The sequence below is a fragment of the Vicia villosa genome, linkage group LG1 (genome assembly GCF_029867415.1).
Source record: "Vicia villosa cultivar HV-30 ecotype Madison, WI linkage group LG1, Vvil1.0, whole genome shotgun sequence".
NCBI classification, from domain to species: domain Eukaryota; kingdom Viridiplantae; phylum Streptophyta; class Magnoliopsida; order Fabales; family Fabaceae; genus Vicia; species Vicia villosa.
The window spans coordinates 117,779,882-117,797,822 of record NC_081180.1 but is presented as its reverse complement, the minus strand read 5'-3'; the positions used below and the strand labels follow the sequence as shown (position 1 = coordinate 117,797,822).

The window sequence follows — 17,941 nt, the reverse complement described above, 5'->3', positions numbered from 1 at the left end:
AACAAAACTGAAACCGAATCAAACCAAAATTGAAAATGAAAAATACTAAAAACAAATATAAATTTTATTTTTAAATTAAAAAATAGTTTAACGATTCAGTTCTTTAACCAATGTTTCGATTTTGGAAAAATTGTCTTCTAATGCTTCGGAATTTCAAAACGGTGTACCAAACTAATAATTTTGATCCGGTATGATTTTAAGTAAACTGAAACGGTTCGATTCGGTTCAAGTGATTTTTTACTATAGTTTGATTCGGTTTACTTGCCATATAAGTCGATTTCAGTTTCCGTTCGGTTTACTTGCCATATAATTTAGTTCTAAAATTGTTTGTGCAATATGATTCGGTTCACTAACCAGTTCAATTATTTTTACTCCAGTTTAATTTAATTCGGACAATTCAGTTAGGTTGATAGTTTTTTTAATAGCCCTAATCCTTCTAAAACTAACTTTTAATCCTTCTATTTATAATTTTTGGATTTTTTTTTTGTCTACCAATTTTGTTGATGTAGCATCATTTACTAAAAAAAACACAGTCAAAGATAGACTCTCACATTTGTGTGAATGAGTTTTAATGGTTACATCACTTCGTCTACGTACCCAAAATAATTTAGAGACTAAAACCTCGTTTTAAAATAAATAGATAAGTTAGGAGTGCATCTAAACCAATACATTACTTCCCTTGTTTAACTTAGACTTGAATGCCTTTGAATAGTGTGTAATTAATATCTGTTATTTGGTCCTTATTCATTATAATAATAAACGGCAATGTTACATAATAATGTTTTATGCATCAGACTCCTCTGTTTGTGTGGCGTAAACTGTTCTGAACCACCGTGACAAATTAATTAAGAACAGTGTATACACAAAGTAGCAAGTGAGTGTCCAAGTAACTAGCCCCTACACATAGAAATAGAATAGAATTCATTACAATTTGTTTTAGAACCTGGCAAATCTTATACTTAAGATTGTTGGATCAAAACGGTATTCTTTATTCTCATTTAATGGTTTGACACCTATTTATACATATATGCACAGTTATGATCATTTTACTTGTGGAACAAGTAATCTTATAACTATCTCACAACCAACTAACTAATCAAACTTAACACTTAAATATAGGGTTGTTCATGTTACATTTCGTGAGAAAATTGAACCGAACCAAATTATAGTAAAAATTCACTCAAACTTATTCGAATCGTTTCAATTTACTAAAAACCGAACCAAAATCTTTGGTTTGGAATACCGTTTCAAAATTTTGAACCGTACCGAAGCGTTAGAAGACAAATTTTCCCAAATCCAACCGTTTATTAAAGAATTGAACCGTTAAACTATTTTTCAATTTTTTAAAGATAAATAAACAATAATTAACTTATTTTAAGTATTTTTCATTTTCAATTTTAGTTCGGTTCGAGTTTATTTTCAGTTTTGGTTCGGTTTTAGTTTCAGTTCGAGAAGTGTTTGTGCATTATGGTTTGATTTATTAACCAAACATAAGCGTTCGGTTAATTTAACTTCAGTTTGGTTCAATTCAGCGATTCGGTTCAGTTTTGGAATTTTTTGAACAACCCTGCTTAAATAAAAAAACTTAACAAGATTATACAACATTATCTCCCTTACTTTGACTTCTACCATAAAAAATTAAGTAACATTAGACAAGACTTCCATTCCTAAGTCCTCCCTTAATTTGACATCTTCAACTAACTCATCATTCATGAAAGCACTAATTACATCTAGCTGAAACACACACCATCTTTGATTTGCTGCAAGTGCTAGAATGGTCCCGATAGTGTCCCACCTAGCCAAGGTACAAACACTTAGTATAATCTATGACATTTCCTTTGAGAGTATCCTTTTTCTACCAATATAGCTTTGTGTTTCTCTCTATCTCCATTTTCATTTTACTTTGTTTTGCAAATCTCCTTTACTCCAATGATTGTTATGTCTGTGAATAAGAATTAGTTTGTTCCTAGAATAAGGGTTTGTTCTCATTAAATGTAATTATTTAGTGTAATTACCGATATAACCATGTAACAGTGTAACCTCTATATATACAAGAAATAATAATGAGAAAGGCATCAAACCAAGAATTATTGACATGGTATCAGTAGGTTTTTGATCAAACCTGTGAGTTTTAGGTTAATCTTGGCTTTATTCAGCGACACCCCACTAGGCTGCTTTTGAAATCATCTCGGTAGATCTCGGTTCTCGGTAATCTCTTCTAGGCTTGCGATTGTGATCTCTGGTGCTTACAATCGTTTCTCGACTCCGTTCTTGGTGGTGCTCACATTCGTTATTCCTCCTTGTTCACAAATCGTGTTTGGTTTGGTGTGTTGATTTGGGGTCGGCAAGCTTTTGATTTCGGTAAATTTTAGGTTTCTTTTTGTTTCACGTTGATAAAAAAAAAATTTGTTACGTGCACCACGTGTTGGGTTTTTTTTGTTTCACTTGATCAAAAAGAATAGTTAGGTGCATCACAGCATATTCATTTTGGCACTTTGGTAAGTATCTAGTATTTCCTTCTCCACTTATATTTGTTTGTGGCTATATTATTTTCTATGGCTTTCGAAAAAGAAAGTAATAATATTTGTGTTCGTTTCACCGGAAAGAATTATCCGGCTTGGGAATTTCAATTCAGAATGCATGTCAAAGAAAAGAAATTATGGAGTCACTTGGACGGTGTCTCTGAGGCACCGTCAGAAAAATCTGCTTTAGAAGAGTGGAAATATAAAGATGCTCAAGTTATCACTTGGATTCTCGATAGTATTGATCCTTAAATGATTAATAATTTGCGCTCCTTCTCCACTGCTCAAGAAATGTGGAATTACTGGAAGCGTATTTACAATCAGAACAATGCGGCCAAGCGTTTTCAGTTGGAGTTAGAGAAGCTAATTACAAACAAGGTACCTTGTCGGTTCAAGAATACTATTCTGGTTTTTTGAATCTATGGACAGAACACTCTTCTATTATACATGCTGATGTTCCCAAAACTTCTCTCGCGGTTGTCCAAGAGGTCTATAACACAAGTGGGCGTGATCAATTTCTCATGAAGCTTCGTCCAAAATTTGAGGTTGTCAGAGGAGCTTTACTGAATTGGGATCCTGTTCCTTCCTTGGATACTTGTGTTGGCGAACTCCTTAGAGAGGAGCAGTGTCTCCTTACTCAAGACACCATGTCTTATGATGCTATCACATCTGAGCCTATGACGGTTGCATATGCTGCTCAGAGTAAAAGAAAGGGTCGTGATATGCGACAAGTCCAATGTTTTTTTTCAAGCAATTTGGACATTTTGCTCGCAGTTGCAGTAAGAAGTTTTGCAACTATTGCAAACAACATGGCCATATTATCTCTGATTGTCCCACGCGTCCTCCTCGACCGGTACAACGTCCAGCCCAGGCATTCCATGCCACTACCAACTCTGTAGCTGGTCCTCTCAGTACTGGTGCATCTAATGGTGGTGCTCCACAACCTGAGATGATTCAACAAATGGTACTTTCTGCTCTTTCAGCCTTGGGAATTCAAGGTAAGCCGTCTAATGATTCTCAACCGTGGTTTCTTGATTCTGGTGCATCCAATCACATGACGGGTTCCTCTAAATACTTGCAAAATTTACATTCTTATAATGGCAATCAACAAATTCAAATTGCTGATGGTAATAAACTCTCTATCACTGATGTTGATGACAAAAACTCTAACTTTAGTTATTTGAAATCACATTAACATGATGACCGGTGCATGAATCATATTCATCCTATTATGAGACATTTGAGTAGTTAAGATCAAACCTTTCTATTCATGAAAGATTTGGTAAGAATCATGTTTAAACACAATACTTAGATTCTTCTGCTGAAGTTTCCCGATGCTGAGGAGATTATCTCTCAAGCCAGGTAGGTAGTATACATCAGTAATCATATGTCTCTTGCTACCAATGCTTAGTTTCACATTTTCTTTCTCCATGACAAACATTTTTGAGTTATCTTCTAATTTGATAGTAGCTTCCATCAAATTCAAAGAACCAAGTTTTAACTCCAACCATATGATTGTTGTAACCAAAGTCAAAATACCATATTTCCTCCTTAGCACAACTTTTTGAGTCACTTTTGGCCATCAAAATCATCTCTTCTTCATTGAATTCAACATAGTTGGCATTTTCTTCCCAGATAAGACACTCACTTTGATAGTAACCTAGCTTATGGAACTTATTCTATACATTCTCTACTTTGTCTACCTCTAACTAAGAATCATCATCTACCTTTCCCAGCACCTCTTCCTTCATTGGACACTTTCAAGCTTATTCTTCAATGAAATCTCTTTGATCCTTCATTCTTTGCCCATGCACAAATAAGCTCTTTTGCGGCTCATCAATGGAAAAAGTTGTCACATCATTGGACTCTTCAATGAAGCGCTTAACATAGTTGAATCTTGCTGACATCGACCTTAGAATCTTCTCAACAACCAAAACTTGCTCCAATTTTTCTCCATGTGGAGTTATTCGATTGGCAATCGCAAGTGTTCTTGCAAAGTACTCATCAACTATTTCACCCTCTCCTATTGCAAGAACCTCAGATTCCCCATTAACATGGACCAATGATCATAGAAACCATCAAATCTTGGAATTGCAAGCTGAATGAATCTATCTTGTAAGGATCCAGTCATGGTGAGAAGGATTAAGGGTAAAGGATGGGAAACAAGCAGGGTTCAAGAACGAAAGAAGGAAGTAGAAGTAATGGCGCAAGAAGAAGAAATGATTGGCAATTATAACTAAAAAACTACGGTTTTCAGTTGGACAGGATTAGGATCTGAACTAGGATAATGATACTACTTGTTGGATCAAAATGTTATTCCTTATTCTCATTCAATGGTTGTAACTAACTCACAACCAACAAACTAACAAAGCTTAACATCTAACTAAGAAAGTTTAACAAGATTCTACAACAATGATTATGTCGTGTTCCGTACATTGTAGTACGTAATTTTCAAGAACCCCGATACCACACCAAGACAAATGAGTATATCCAATTAATTCATTTTCTCTACTTATTATTATCTGTATTGACATGTTAGCCATGTCAAAGTTAGTGTCGTGGTTAACAAGTCAATACTCTTAAATGCTTATTAGTGGTGAAAGTGTTTGTAACATGAACTACCTGGCCAAAGATTTCAATATTGGCTTGAGGATAGTACCAAAGGTGAAGGAACCTGAAAGAAGAAAAAAGAGAGGTAGCAGCCATCAATAGCCAAACAAAATTAACAGGGAGAGAAAAGAGTAATGCTTTACTTCATTAAGGGTATCTCAGCTATTGGACAAGCAAATCCAACAAGGCATGCTAGGGTGAAGCCTGGCTGTGTTCTATCCAACAAAAACCATAGGAACTCTGCTGCAGCAAACAATATGTAGGCCTCAATGTTGTCTGCTATTTCCGCTTTGTATAGTTCAGCACTCAATTCTATGAACAGCGCCACTAATCTAAGGCGAGAGAATCATTCGATTATCATAATAAGTGTTTATGCATAAATTGTATCTATATTGCAGTGAGTACTTACATCAGGGAGGTAATTGTTTTTGATAAACTTCCCTCTTGAACCTTGTTTAAGACCTTCTCGTCGAGGTAGAGTTGAAGCAAACCAACTGAGCAGTAAAACAGTCCCAGCAATGGAGGAACCTATCAATATCAATTAGGAGAAGACAGATAAAACCGCATAAATTATCCAGAAGTGCACATCCGAACGCTTAAATTTAGATGGCTTTTGGGAATGCATATTTCCAGAAATAAGGGCTGTATAATATGAACAAGGGTGCATTGTAATTGTACAAGAAACTGAACTTGAAACCTACCCATATATTTGTATGGAGTGGACCAATGTCAATAGACCCGGACTTGTACACGACAAACTCGACTCTTGAATGGAGTCCATCAAGCAGTGGACCAAATAAGAAGCCTGCACCAAAAAGCGAAAGCGATACGCTAGGCCATGAAGTTCTTACACTAGTTTGGCTTTGCTGTTTGACAGCACGGTGAGGCTTAAGCAGACCACGCTTGCGTACTCTGTAGCGAAGATAAGTGTGAGTTTGAGTATGGAGTGTATAAGCCTCAAGAGATGAAGGGGAAACAGATGAAAGAAGGTTTTGCATATTACTCCTTTTGTATGAGCATTGAATCAAACGAAGAAAATGATTGGTTTTTGAAACATGATGAGTGCGTTGGATGATAAATTCAATTTTATCAAAAACCTGTTCAACTACGTCCACAGAGTGTTTTTGGATGAGTTGGACTCTATAGGCACAACTTGTGGTACTAACTTACTCCTACTGATTAAGAGATTGTCTCTTTACACCTCTTTCATTCAAATTATTTTTTTAATGAGTAATTTTGAAAAATCTATAATAAATTTTGAAAAGTCAAAGATTTTTATTAAATTAACCATTCAATACTATTAACCACAATCCACTTTTACTTGTGTTCAGCTAACCTTGCTTTGTCTATCTTTCACAATTTTGATTAAATATTTCTTCAAAAAACGGCATTATGCATAAATAATTTCGCATGAGCATTGTGCTAAAATTATGTGACGGGAAAAGAAATGAGCTTTATCAAATCAGTTCATATTCCAAACTTCATTTATTGTGATCCCCCATTAATTTATTACAGCTTTCACAATTCAAAATAAACACCTTCGCTAATCTTTGAAGATTAAGAAAATAAAAATCCATCCTTTCCATGATTTGTTTGAGAGTTTCTCAATTCACCCATACATGCTCGAATTTACTGATAAAGCCCCGTGTTTTAGGGGCGTATTGCGAAATTATCTTATATTTTCCTATTGATCATGATATGAGGAACAAAATTAATGTTGTTTTTCTTTTGGAGTTCTATTTTTCATTCTCATGTAATATTCCCCTAGACTTGTCAATTGTTCTGTCAGCTTCTCTAAACAAACCAATAATGGCTTAGAGATTTAAGGTATTTTGACAGATAACATAAGCATCTGCAAACTTCTGGAATATTCACAACTCCTAAACCTAATTATACACAAATCCTAATAAGCTTGGTTAGTCACTAACACCTGGTGACCGGTATTTGTTGAAGATGCAAACCTCATTGCTCCATTTAGCACTGAACATGAAAGAAAAAACTAGCAATAATTTTCCAAACTAAAGTAACCACAATCAGAATTTTGCTAGAAATTGAGTTCAGTGCTGATTACCACAAGATGCATTATTCCTATCAAAAGAGCACTAGAGATCGTAACATTCATTCCGGTTGCCACCTAAAAGAAAGCATACAAAACTCATGTAGTGACTACAGTGGACTAACAAAGCAACACAACGACTTTGAAGCACAATAGGTTATACAGAATGGAACAGAAGATCTGTAGTGAATTTAAACTCTTACTAGGGAGCTACAGATCTGAGGCCTTTATTATCTCTTTCTTTTTGATTGAGCTGTTGATGAAGCTTTTTTACATTGTCCTGACGCCTTTACAAGTACCATTTCCAAGATTACAAGAAAACTTATGTGCTTTGGCATTGGTCTAAATTCTAAAAGCATGTGGGAAAAAAGAGAGTACATAAAAATAAAACTAAGAAACAGATATGTGTACCTTGCTCTTTCGATCCTTTTTACTATTTCTTGCCCCTGAAACCAGTTAATTACATGCATGCATTTAATGATATGTAGATGACATTACCAAAATGAGAAAAGCAGATAGCAGGTGAAAACAAAACTAATCCATTATTACCTCCAGAATCTGTTTTACCCGGAATCCAATCCAGATCTTCTTCACAATGCAAACGCTGTCAGTAGTTTAAGAATCACAAGCTCATGTTTTGAGAAAAATAATAGAATATGCTTAGACAATCACTAGTCTAAAACATTGAAAACTATTGAAGAGAAAGTATCAAATTAAAAAAATAGTATCCAAAATATTCTAACCTTTGATGTTCCTGTTGTTTCGCGGTGTGAACCATCATGAAAAGATGAACCGTTGGCCGCCTCATTCTGCACCTGACAGCGATGGATCTACAGCATAAGTATGGGATCGCATGCCCCGACTAATATTTCAGCCAACATATGTATTGCTTTATAAAGTTCAAAAGCGTAGGAATTTGAAGTATATTAAAAAAGCATTCCTTCAAAAAAGCATAGGTAGGAATTTCAACATACCTGACTTCTAAGATTCATGAAAGTTACTATTTCATTTCTTAGTTGAAGTTGCTCAAAACACACAGCTTTTGTTGGAACCCTTGGTTGCAAATTGACCTGCAACCATAGTCCAAAGAAATTAAAATTATTATCTGGTAGCGCATAGTTTGCTAGGGTGATTGGGTGATTGTGTTAAAATTAATGTGTTGTAACCACCACTATGAGTAAGCATTATGAAAGAAGTGCAAAAGAGTTGTAACCATCATAATATAATTACTGTCTTTATTTAGAGTTATGTTAGAATTGTATCATTAAGATTGAGAGAACCAAAGAGTCCTCATCTTAATTATCATCTTATTATCTTCTAAAGTCAGTTTTGATTCAAGCCTATATAAAGGCTTTGTAATGTTAAGAAATATATATCAGTTGGTGGTGAATTCAGTAAAATAGCATATTTAAAGCATATCTTCCACCAGTGGAAGTATAGTGCAAAAAGTGTCAAAAACCAGTTTTCCTCTGCAGAATTCTGTAACACTATAATTTATAACATACCACCTCTAGAATACCACCAACAGAGTGGTATCAGAGCTGCAGATCCTTGCAGCCCCAACAAAAACAACAAAAGTTATGGCTTTTACAAACAACCCTTCCGCAACTTACAGCAATGTCAAAGTTCCTCTATTTGAAGGAGAGAACTATGATTTTTGGGCTGTTAAAATGGAGACTCTATTCACATCTTTGGATATTCTAGAGTATGTCAAAAACGGATATGAAGAACCGGCACCAACGGAGGCTGAAAAATCAAAAGAAAAAGCTGAAGAATCAAGCCAACGGCTTGAAGAGTTGAAGAAGAAGAAGATCACAGATGCTGGAGTTCTCGGAATGATTCAAAGAGGAGTCTCTCTATCCATTTTCCCAAGGATTATGAGAGCTAACACATCGAAAGAAGCCTGGAGTATCCTACAACAAGAGTTCGAAGGAGACTCAAAGGTGCGAACGGTGAAGCTTCAATCTCTTAAGAGAGATTACGAAAATGAAAGGATGAAGGAGAACGAGAGCCTGAATGAGTACTTCAACAGACTCTCCGAGTTGGTGAATCAGATGAAGTCGCATGGTGATACGATAGAAGATCGCAGAATTGTTGACAAAATTCTGATTAGTTTGACAGCAAGATTTGACCCAATGGTGGGTGTGATAGAAGAAACCAAGGATCTATCAACCTTAACTGTTCAAGGGTTGATGGGGTCTTTGAGATCCTACGAGCAAAGGATGTTACGACATTCTGAAAAATCAATTGAGAGTGCCTTTCAATCTAAACTCAACATTCAGTCCAACAATGGTGAAAATAAGCCCCAAATACAAACTAGAGGTGAGTCTTCTAGAGGTGGCAGATTTGGAAGAGGCAGAGGCAGAGGTCGAAACCAACGTGGCAGATCTGGAAGAGGCGCAAATGGCGGAAGATGGAATGAAGCATCAAACAAATGGTGCAGAATTTGTAACAACGACACTCATGACGAGAAGGAGTGTTGGAACAAAGGCAAACCGCAATGTCACAATTGCAAGAGATTCGGGCACCTTCAAAAGGATTGTCGTCTTACAAATCAGCAACATGCTTCGTACGCAGAAGGAGAATCTGATGAAGGAAATTTGTTTTTTGCGTGTCAAAAAGCATTGCATGAAGAAGGTAAAAATGTTTGGTATTTGGACAGCGGCTGTAGCAACCATATGACCGGACAGAAGGAAGCATTTATAAACATTGATTCTTCATTTGCCTCAAAAGTTAAATTGGGCAATGGAGAACATGTCGAAGTGAAAGGGAAAGGAAGCATTGGAGTCACCACAAAGCAAGGAAGCAAAGTCATGCATGACACGCTTTATGTGCCAGAATTAGACGAAAATTTGCTTAGCATTGGACAACTTTTGGAGCACGGCTATTCTCTAAACTTTGAGAATAGAGAGTGCAGAATTTTTGACTCAGAAAGAAGAAGTGTTGCCGTTGTGAAGATGACTAGCAACAGGAGCTTTCCACTATCTTTCAACTATGAGAAAAATGTAAGCTTGATGGCCAGAGAAGAGAATGACTCGTGTTTATGGCACAGGAGACTTGGGCATTTAAATTACGAAAGTCTCAAGTTACTCTATCAAAAGAAGATGGTGTATGGGCTACCAAGAATCGAAGAAAAATCTGGTGTGTGTGAAGGATGTGTCCTAGGCAAACACCACCGGCAACCATTCCCAAAAGAAAGTGCATGGAGAGCCAAACAAGTGTTGGAACTTGTACACACAGATGTGTGTGGTCCTATGAATACTTTGTCTCATGGCAAAAACAGGTGTCCAACAAAGGCAGTGTGGAAAAAGACTCCATTTGAAGCTTGGAGTGGAAGAACACCGTCGGTGAACCATCTTAAAATTTTTGGATGTGTTTGTTATGCTCAAATTCCAAAACAAAAGAGGACAAAGCTGGAAGAAACAAGTGAAAGATGTGTTTTTATTGGCTATAGTTCCATGTCAAAGGGCTATAGACTTTACAACTTGAAGACAAACAAGGTGATCATTAGTCGGGATGTTGTATTTGATGAGAATGCTTCTTGGAATTGGGAAGAAGACAAAATGAAGGAGAAAACAGTCCCTGCAATCATATTACAACAACAAAATTCAGCACCTGAGAATGAGCAACCAGCTCCATGTACACCAAGTTCCTCATCCTCTCCAAGTTCACCAAGTTCAAGTTCATCATCTCCCAGCTCAACTCCAATAAAATTGAAGGATTTGAGTGATATTTATGCAAGATGTAACTATTGTGTTGTGGAACCAGACAATTTTGATGAAGCAATCAAAGAAGATGTTTGGAGGAATGCGATGCAAGAAGAGATAAATGCCATTGAGAAAAACAAAACATGGCAGCTAGTTGAAAAGCCAAATTGGAAAGAAGCTATTGGAGTAAAGTGGGTGTACAAATTGAAGCATAATCCAGATGGGTCAATTCAAAGAGCCAAGGCTAGATTGGTAGTAAAAGGCTATGCACAACAGCCTGGAATTGACTATTGTGAAACTTTTGCCCCAGTTGCAAGATTGGATACTGTACGAACAGTTATTGCATTAGCAGCTCAAAAAGGGTGGAACTTGTACCAACTTGATGTGAAGTCAGCTTTCCTGAATGGAGAATTAAAAGAAGAGGTATATGTGCAGCAACCTCAAGGCTTTGTGACTAAAGGCCAAGAAGAAAAAGTTTACAAGTTGAAGAAAGCTCTCTATGGGTTGAAACAAGCCCCTAGAGCATGGTATAGTGAAATTGACAGCTACTTCATTCAACAAGGATTTCAAAGAAGTCCAAGTGAGCATACCTTGTATGTGAAGCATCAAGGTAAAGATGATATCCTTCTTGTTGCCCTTTATGTTGATGATTTGGTGTATACGGGTAACAACAAGAAAATGGTTGAAAATTTTAAAATAGAAATGATGAAAAAATATGAGATGAGTGATCTTGGCTTGCTGCATCATTTTCTTGGTATTGAGGTTTACCAAGATGAATATGGAGTTTTTATTTGTCAAAGGAGATATGCTGAAAATATTTTGAAAAAGTTTGGCATGAAAGACTGCAAACCTGTTGACATTCCTTTAGTGGTGAATGAAAAATTAAAGAAGGAAGATGGTGGAAGATTAGTAGATGCAAGCATGTATAGAAGTTTGGTTGGAAGTTTGTTTTATCTAACAGCTACACGACCTGATTTAATGTTTGCTGCTAGTTTACTCTCAAGGTTCATGAGTAAACCAAGTCATTTACATCTTGGAGCAGCAAAAAGAGTTCTAAGGTATGTCATGGGAACCATGGAGCATGGAATCAGGTTTGAAAAGAGTTTTAAACTCAAAATTAAAGGCTATTGTGACAGTGATTGGGCTGGAAGTGTTGATGACATGAAAAGCACTTCTGGTTATGTGTTCAGCCTGGGTTCAGGAGTAATTTCTTGGTGTTCGAAGAAACAAGACACTGTAGCGCAATCTTCAGCTGAAGCAGAATATATGGCAGCTGGTTTGGCTACACAACAATCATTGTGGTTGAGAAGAATACTTGAAGATATCGGAGAAAAGCAAGAAGAAAGTCTGCTGCTTCACTGTGACAATAAATCAGCAATAGCCATGGCGAAGAATCCTGTTTTCCACAGTCGAACAAGACATATTAATATAAAGCACCACTTCATTCGAAGTGTGATCGAAGATGGTGATGTGCAGTTAGTGTTCTGCAATTCAGAAGAGCAGCTTGCAGACATTTTTACTAAAGCACTACCAAGAGGGAGATTTCAGCAACTTAGAGAAGCAATGGGAGTTAAAGAGCAACACATTAAGGGGGAGTGTTAAAATTAATGTGTTGTAACCACCACTATGAGTAAGCATTATGAAAGAAGTGCAAAAGAGTTGTAACCATCATAATATAATTACTGTCTTTATTTAGAGTTATGTTAGAATTGTATCATTAAGATTGAGAGAACCAAAGAGTCCTCATCTTAATTATCATCTTATTATCTTCTAAAGTCAGTTTTGATTCAAGCCTATATAAAGGCTTTGTAATGTTAAGAAATATATATCAGTTGGTGGTGAATTCAGTAAAATAGCATATTTAAAGCATATCTTCCACCAGTGGAAGTATAGTGCAAAAAGTGTCAAAAACCAGTTTTCCTCTGCAGAATTCTGTAACACTATAATTTATAACATACCACCTCTAGAATACCACCAACAGATTGGACTACATTCATTGACAGAAAAAGCAGCTCAACTTGGTCAATAAAATATATTCTTCTATCTCATTAATAAGTGTCTTATTTGGGTTGTGCACACTTCTTTGAAAATGATTAGTTATGTTGATTTCATTGGTAAAACAAAAATAAAAAAGTCCAAATTAATAGTTGAACAAAAACATTGAAAAATCTCCAGACATCTTGAAATGAAATGCAAGGGCGATATGTCATTAATATTGATCAGGGGAAAATCTATGGATTGCATTAAAGAGGAGAAAAGACAAACCCCAAGTCTCCAAAAAGCTTGTTGGAGGACAGTCTGATACTCAACTGTTGAGTTTTTGTTCATCATGTAAGCAAGTCCGTCGGTTCTTAAATAGACATGACTCTGAAATATATCTCACTATCAGATAATGTTTTGACGTATAGAAAACATATTCTTGACAATTGTGTTTCATAAGGGAAAAGAAAAAGTTATTTCAGATATTTTGTTCAATGTAAGCCTCTAGCCCTCTACAGCCAAATTTTCATAAAACTTGATCAAAAAAAAATCCTTGTTATTCTATATTTCTTGCTTCTGTTCTTTCTTTTTTTGTCCTGGGGGAACAGGTGGAGTGGAGGCAGGGAAGGTGTTAACAAGTGTCAACAGAAAAGAGACAGTATGAATAAATGGTAGCCTTATTTTTAACTTACCGTGCGAAGATTATCACTCGTTATTATGGAAGGCAATACTGTCAATGGACGTTGCATATTAGATGAAGATACAGTTTCATTGGGGCTGGCCCTCTCTGTAACATCTGCACTAGAATTTGAAGCAGCAACTGACTTAGACTCTCCGGCAACCTAAAAGAAGAAACATAATCAAATATCAGATATCACTAATCACTAGCACAAGTTCATCCAAAGTTTGGGTGTAAACATTTAATATATTCAACAAACTTTGTTGCCCCAATTGATCCAATGAAACTATCATATAACCCACTCTTAGTGAATATATAGGCATTGATTTACAGGATATGATCCAATGAAACTATCATATAACCCATTCTTGGGGAATATATAGGCATAAATTTACATGAATAAACAGTTCTAAGTTCTAACTTCATTCCCAGTTCTAAGAAATTGTTTACGATGAAACATCCCCTGAACAAGTGAATATATAGGTATTTGAGGTTCACTAGCAGGAACAAAGAGAAAAATTAAATAGACCATCATACTTGATAGTTTAAGAGCCTTAAGTATTGAGCCATACAACTTAAACAGAGAAGAAAGTAACTAAAAGTAGGAAGAAGAAAAATGATTGTTTGTCCTTAAAAGAGTTTGAATTGATATTTATACCAATGGTTTTAAAAAAGGATTTGAGGAATTTTTCCCCAAAACAGTAATAGAAGACACAATAGCATTTGAGGCCACAATTAGCGGATGCAACAACTGCTCTTGCTGACGGCGGGTTGCAGGTCAAAAGCTTGCACAGAACCCTACCACCACTATGCTAGAGCAGTGGTGCTATTGACAGCATAAACATTATCACTATTTTCATAAGAAAATCCTCCTCTTCCTTTCCACCTGTAATTATAAGTTTCGTACAACGTTCTTGTTGTTTTGTTTGAGAGAGGATTAGGGACAGCGCTCGTTTCCGCTTCATCTCTTGTGAAATGTTATATGGTTCCTACACTAGGGAGGAAGAATAAGCAACTACCACCACATTGCAACATCCTAATGCTGAAAAAAAATTAATTTTACAAAGCACAGTATGCTCAAAAAAACAAGAGAGTTTGCTTGAGAACGATGCATAGCTTGTTCAAAACAATTACCACACCTTAACAAGTGGATCCAAAGTATCGTCCCCAGAAGATGGATTCCTAGCAATTAATATAGCCTGAGATACTACATGGCAAGGAAAATATGACAAGAATTTTAAATGTCATTTTCTCATGTAGTCTCGAATTAGTCAAACTAGGAATAAAAGGAAATGAAAACTGAATGCACCATATATGGTTTGGTGAAAATAATACCCATACCACTATAATATCGATCCTTTAATTCTTCAACAGTTCGAGATGAAGGAAACCTATCAGCTATAACAATAAATTTGAGATTAAACCTATCACACAAGTCAAACAGTTGATCTGTTTCCTCCTTGGTCCAGTTCTACATAAATTTAAGTCATGGAAGAGATAAACACATTAAACACTCCAAAACAAAAAGAGAAATGTAAGAACGGTAGAATGTCAATGTGTATCAAATTTCAACTCTTAAAATAACACAGAATTACACAGCGGTGCTTGAGGGTAAGTAAATTTATAAAATGGGAAGTACAATTAAGTGTACAAAAGATGCAGATGCTAAGTGACGGTTAGGATCCAGATATACAGATCCTTTGAAATAGATCATAAAATCTATCATGTGTTTACAGCAACTAAGTCATTAGAAAAATATAAAAGATTTAAAAACTAGCAAATAAACAACTTTTAGGTTATATACACAAAAAAGGCCTTTCGATATCAATATACATACTAACAATACAGGTCATTGAAGACGCGGCAGTAACCTTAACATGATACATCATGTAGAATTTAGTTCTTTGTAGCATTAAAAATCGAAAAAGGTGTTGTTTGAGCAAACTCAAAAGCGAAGGTCAACACAATTTTAGACATGCAATCTAGACATGATACCTACAGGATTTGTCAAATATTTCTCATACTCCTCATCTGTGTAGCTTGTTATGTCAACAGACTGCATCATAGCATGCAAACAAACATTAAGTCATGTAAGTATAAGGTATTTACTTGAGTCAATAAAGAAAAATGCAGAGCAGGCATCATCAAGTTAAAGACTGAACCAGCATTTACCTTGTTATACTTGGCAAAAGAATAGTCTCCTGTTGGTGGAACACCATTTACAACTTTAACCTGTTGCAATAAAAGCTGCTGTGATTATCAAATTGGAAATCAAATCATGAACAGGAAAGCCTATTTTCAAATGAATGAGTCGAAGCATATTTTTAATATTATTTAAAAAATCTATTATATTTTTAACAATGAAAATGTCAAACAAATAAAAGATCTATCCCTCTAAAATCCTCCTACCAAACAGATGCTTAGTCTCCTGCTCCCAGCAATTCTCCCTACCATAGCTAAATATTTGAGGTGTGTTTCACCTCCAATTAAACAGGTCACCCTCACTACTGGGGCCTGAGTGTCCTTACCAAATGGAAGCTTGCCATTTTAAGATCATTGACATGCCCCAGCACGTGATGACGCATCGTTTTTGTTCATAACATGTTTTCACTGGGTTTCTGACAAAACCCGCTCATCACCATATTGATTCCCTATGCCACATTTATTGTTCAGCCCTCTCCCATTCCCCCAATATCTGCATTATTGAAAAAGCAGCAGAGCTGAGGTTCTCATGAATCTGACACATAATTCTGGCAACAAAAAGAACAGTTCATGTATTCTGTTTGGATTTTACTATCATGGAAAAGACATGACAATATTTCCAGGCTCTTAGATAACACAAATTACGCTGAAACAGACAGATGGACTTACCCAATGGCTAAGCTGAAGATCATCTTTACGAGCAGAATGTTTGAAAGGACGCCATTGCCAAATGACCTGAATGAGAAAAAACTAAAATGTGTGATGATATCAAGTATCATAAAAACTTAAGGTGTTATGCAAAAGCACATACTTGTTTTATATCTAACACACCTCATACAAGAGCCATTTGGTCCTGAGCCTAGACAATGTCTAGGCCCACCCAACATATTGCTGAAATTCAGCTTTTCTTATTTAGAATAATGGGATCAACAAGGATCAAACTCTAGAAAACTTGGTTAGAGACAATCCAACGTCATATCAATGTCTCAATGATTAACTGTCTTAAAAGAAATGAACCAAAATTGTACATTTTTCAACACTAATTTTGATCAAAACCAATAACATCATCATGCTGCATCACTATTCACACTAATCACAGCACTAACAAAACAACTTAACAAAATCCATATAGAAAAAAATAAACAGAACCTTTTTATCTGATGGAGTCTTTTTTTTCCAATCAACCGCAGGCATAAGAGGTGCCAATCCACCCGCAATTTCATCAACCTAACAAATTAAACAACGCAAGAAAAACAAAAACGTTACATTGCTAAAACCCTAAGGTGCAGAAAAATAAATGGAAGGAGCTTGCTTGAAAAATTAAACAGTACCTTCTGAAACTCATTGTGAGGTAGAGAGTTCTTCTCCATAGTGTTTCTTTATTCAACTCAATTCCAAGATTTCACAAACACTCTTTCTAATCACGAACTCGGTGCTTTGTTCTATTGAATTGGGGTTTTTTGATTTGAAGGTCTTCTTGTTGAATACGAGCGCCAAAACTTTGAACCGGGAAAAACAGCTAATGACAGTTACTACAGTTCTTGCGTGCCTTTATTTTAATTAAAATGTTAATCTATATAGAATTAAAATATGTATTAATTATTAATTAAATTAAAATAATCATCTGTAATAAATATTTATAGCAATAATTATAATTTAAATTATGTATAAATACACAATTTAAAATTGAGTTTATAGAGTGAAAAATATTCTTTGAAATTTGAAAATATCTTTCAAATTCTGAATATTTTATACACATTCAGTTCATCCATACGTTTTTAAAACACACCTCAATTTTAAGACTAAATTTGAATAATTTCAAAATTTTATTTTCGAAACTTGCTAAAAAAAAGGTTTTTTAAACTCTTCTATAGTGTCTTCTTAAACAATTAGCTATTAATGCTACTGTTCTTCGATTTTATCTTCTTAGCATATCATAGTAATACTCACATTTTCTATAATCTAATATGCAGATTGTTAAGATTAATTAAAAATATATAGGTTGATACTCTTTATGGTGGAGTATGATTGTCAGTAATGACAATGAAAGTTAATGTATTATTTTCAATTAAGGTGAAGATTGTTGAGTTTGGTTGAAAATATATATGTTGAATAAGTTTCACATCGCTTAGTTTTGTGAAGGAAGAGGGAGTCCAAAGTTATATAAAGGATTCAAGTTCTTTCG

General features: G+C 35.4%; 1 protein-coding gene across 1 annotated transcript; it reads right to left on the bottom strand.

Moving 5' to 3' along the window:
- Positions 1-645: 645 nt before the first annotated feature.
- LOC131652514 (uncharacterized) lies at positions 646-17,126 on the bottom strand. The gene is made up of 18 exons (XM_058922379.1): positions 17,088-17,126; positions 16,906-16,983; positions 16,426-16,491; positions 15,691-15,801; positions 15,554-15,610; positions 14,896-15,025; positions 14,694-14,761; positions 14,406-14,543; positions 13,568-13,717; positions 8,163-8,258; positions 7,932-8,003; positions 7,738-7,792; positions 7,094-7,112; positions 5,834-6,272; positions 5,542-5,660; positions 5,276-5,464; positions 5,145-5,196; positions 646-897 (listed from the first exon to the last, which is right to left on the bottom strand). The coding sequence occupies exons 1-18, from the start codon at positions 17,124-17,126 to the stop codon at positions 784-786; spliced, it is 1,992 nt and encodes a 663-aa protein (XP_058778362.1). The 3' UTR covers positions 646-783.
- Between the last annotated feature and the right edge of the window lie 815 nt (positions 17,127-17,941).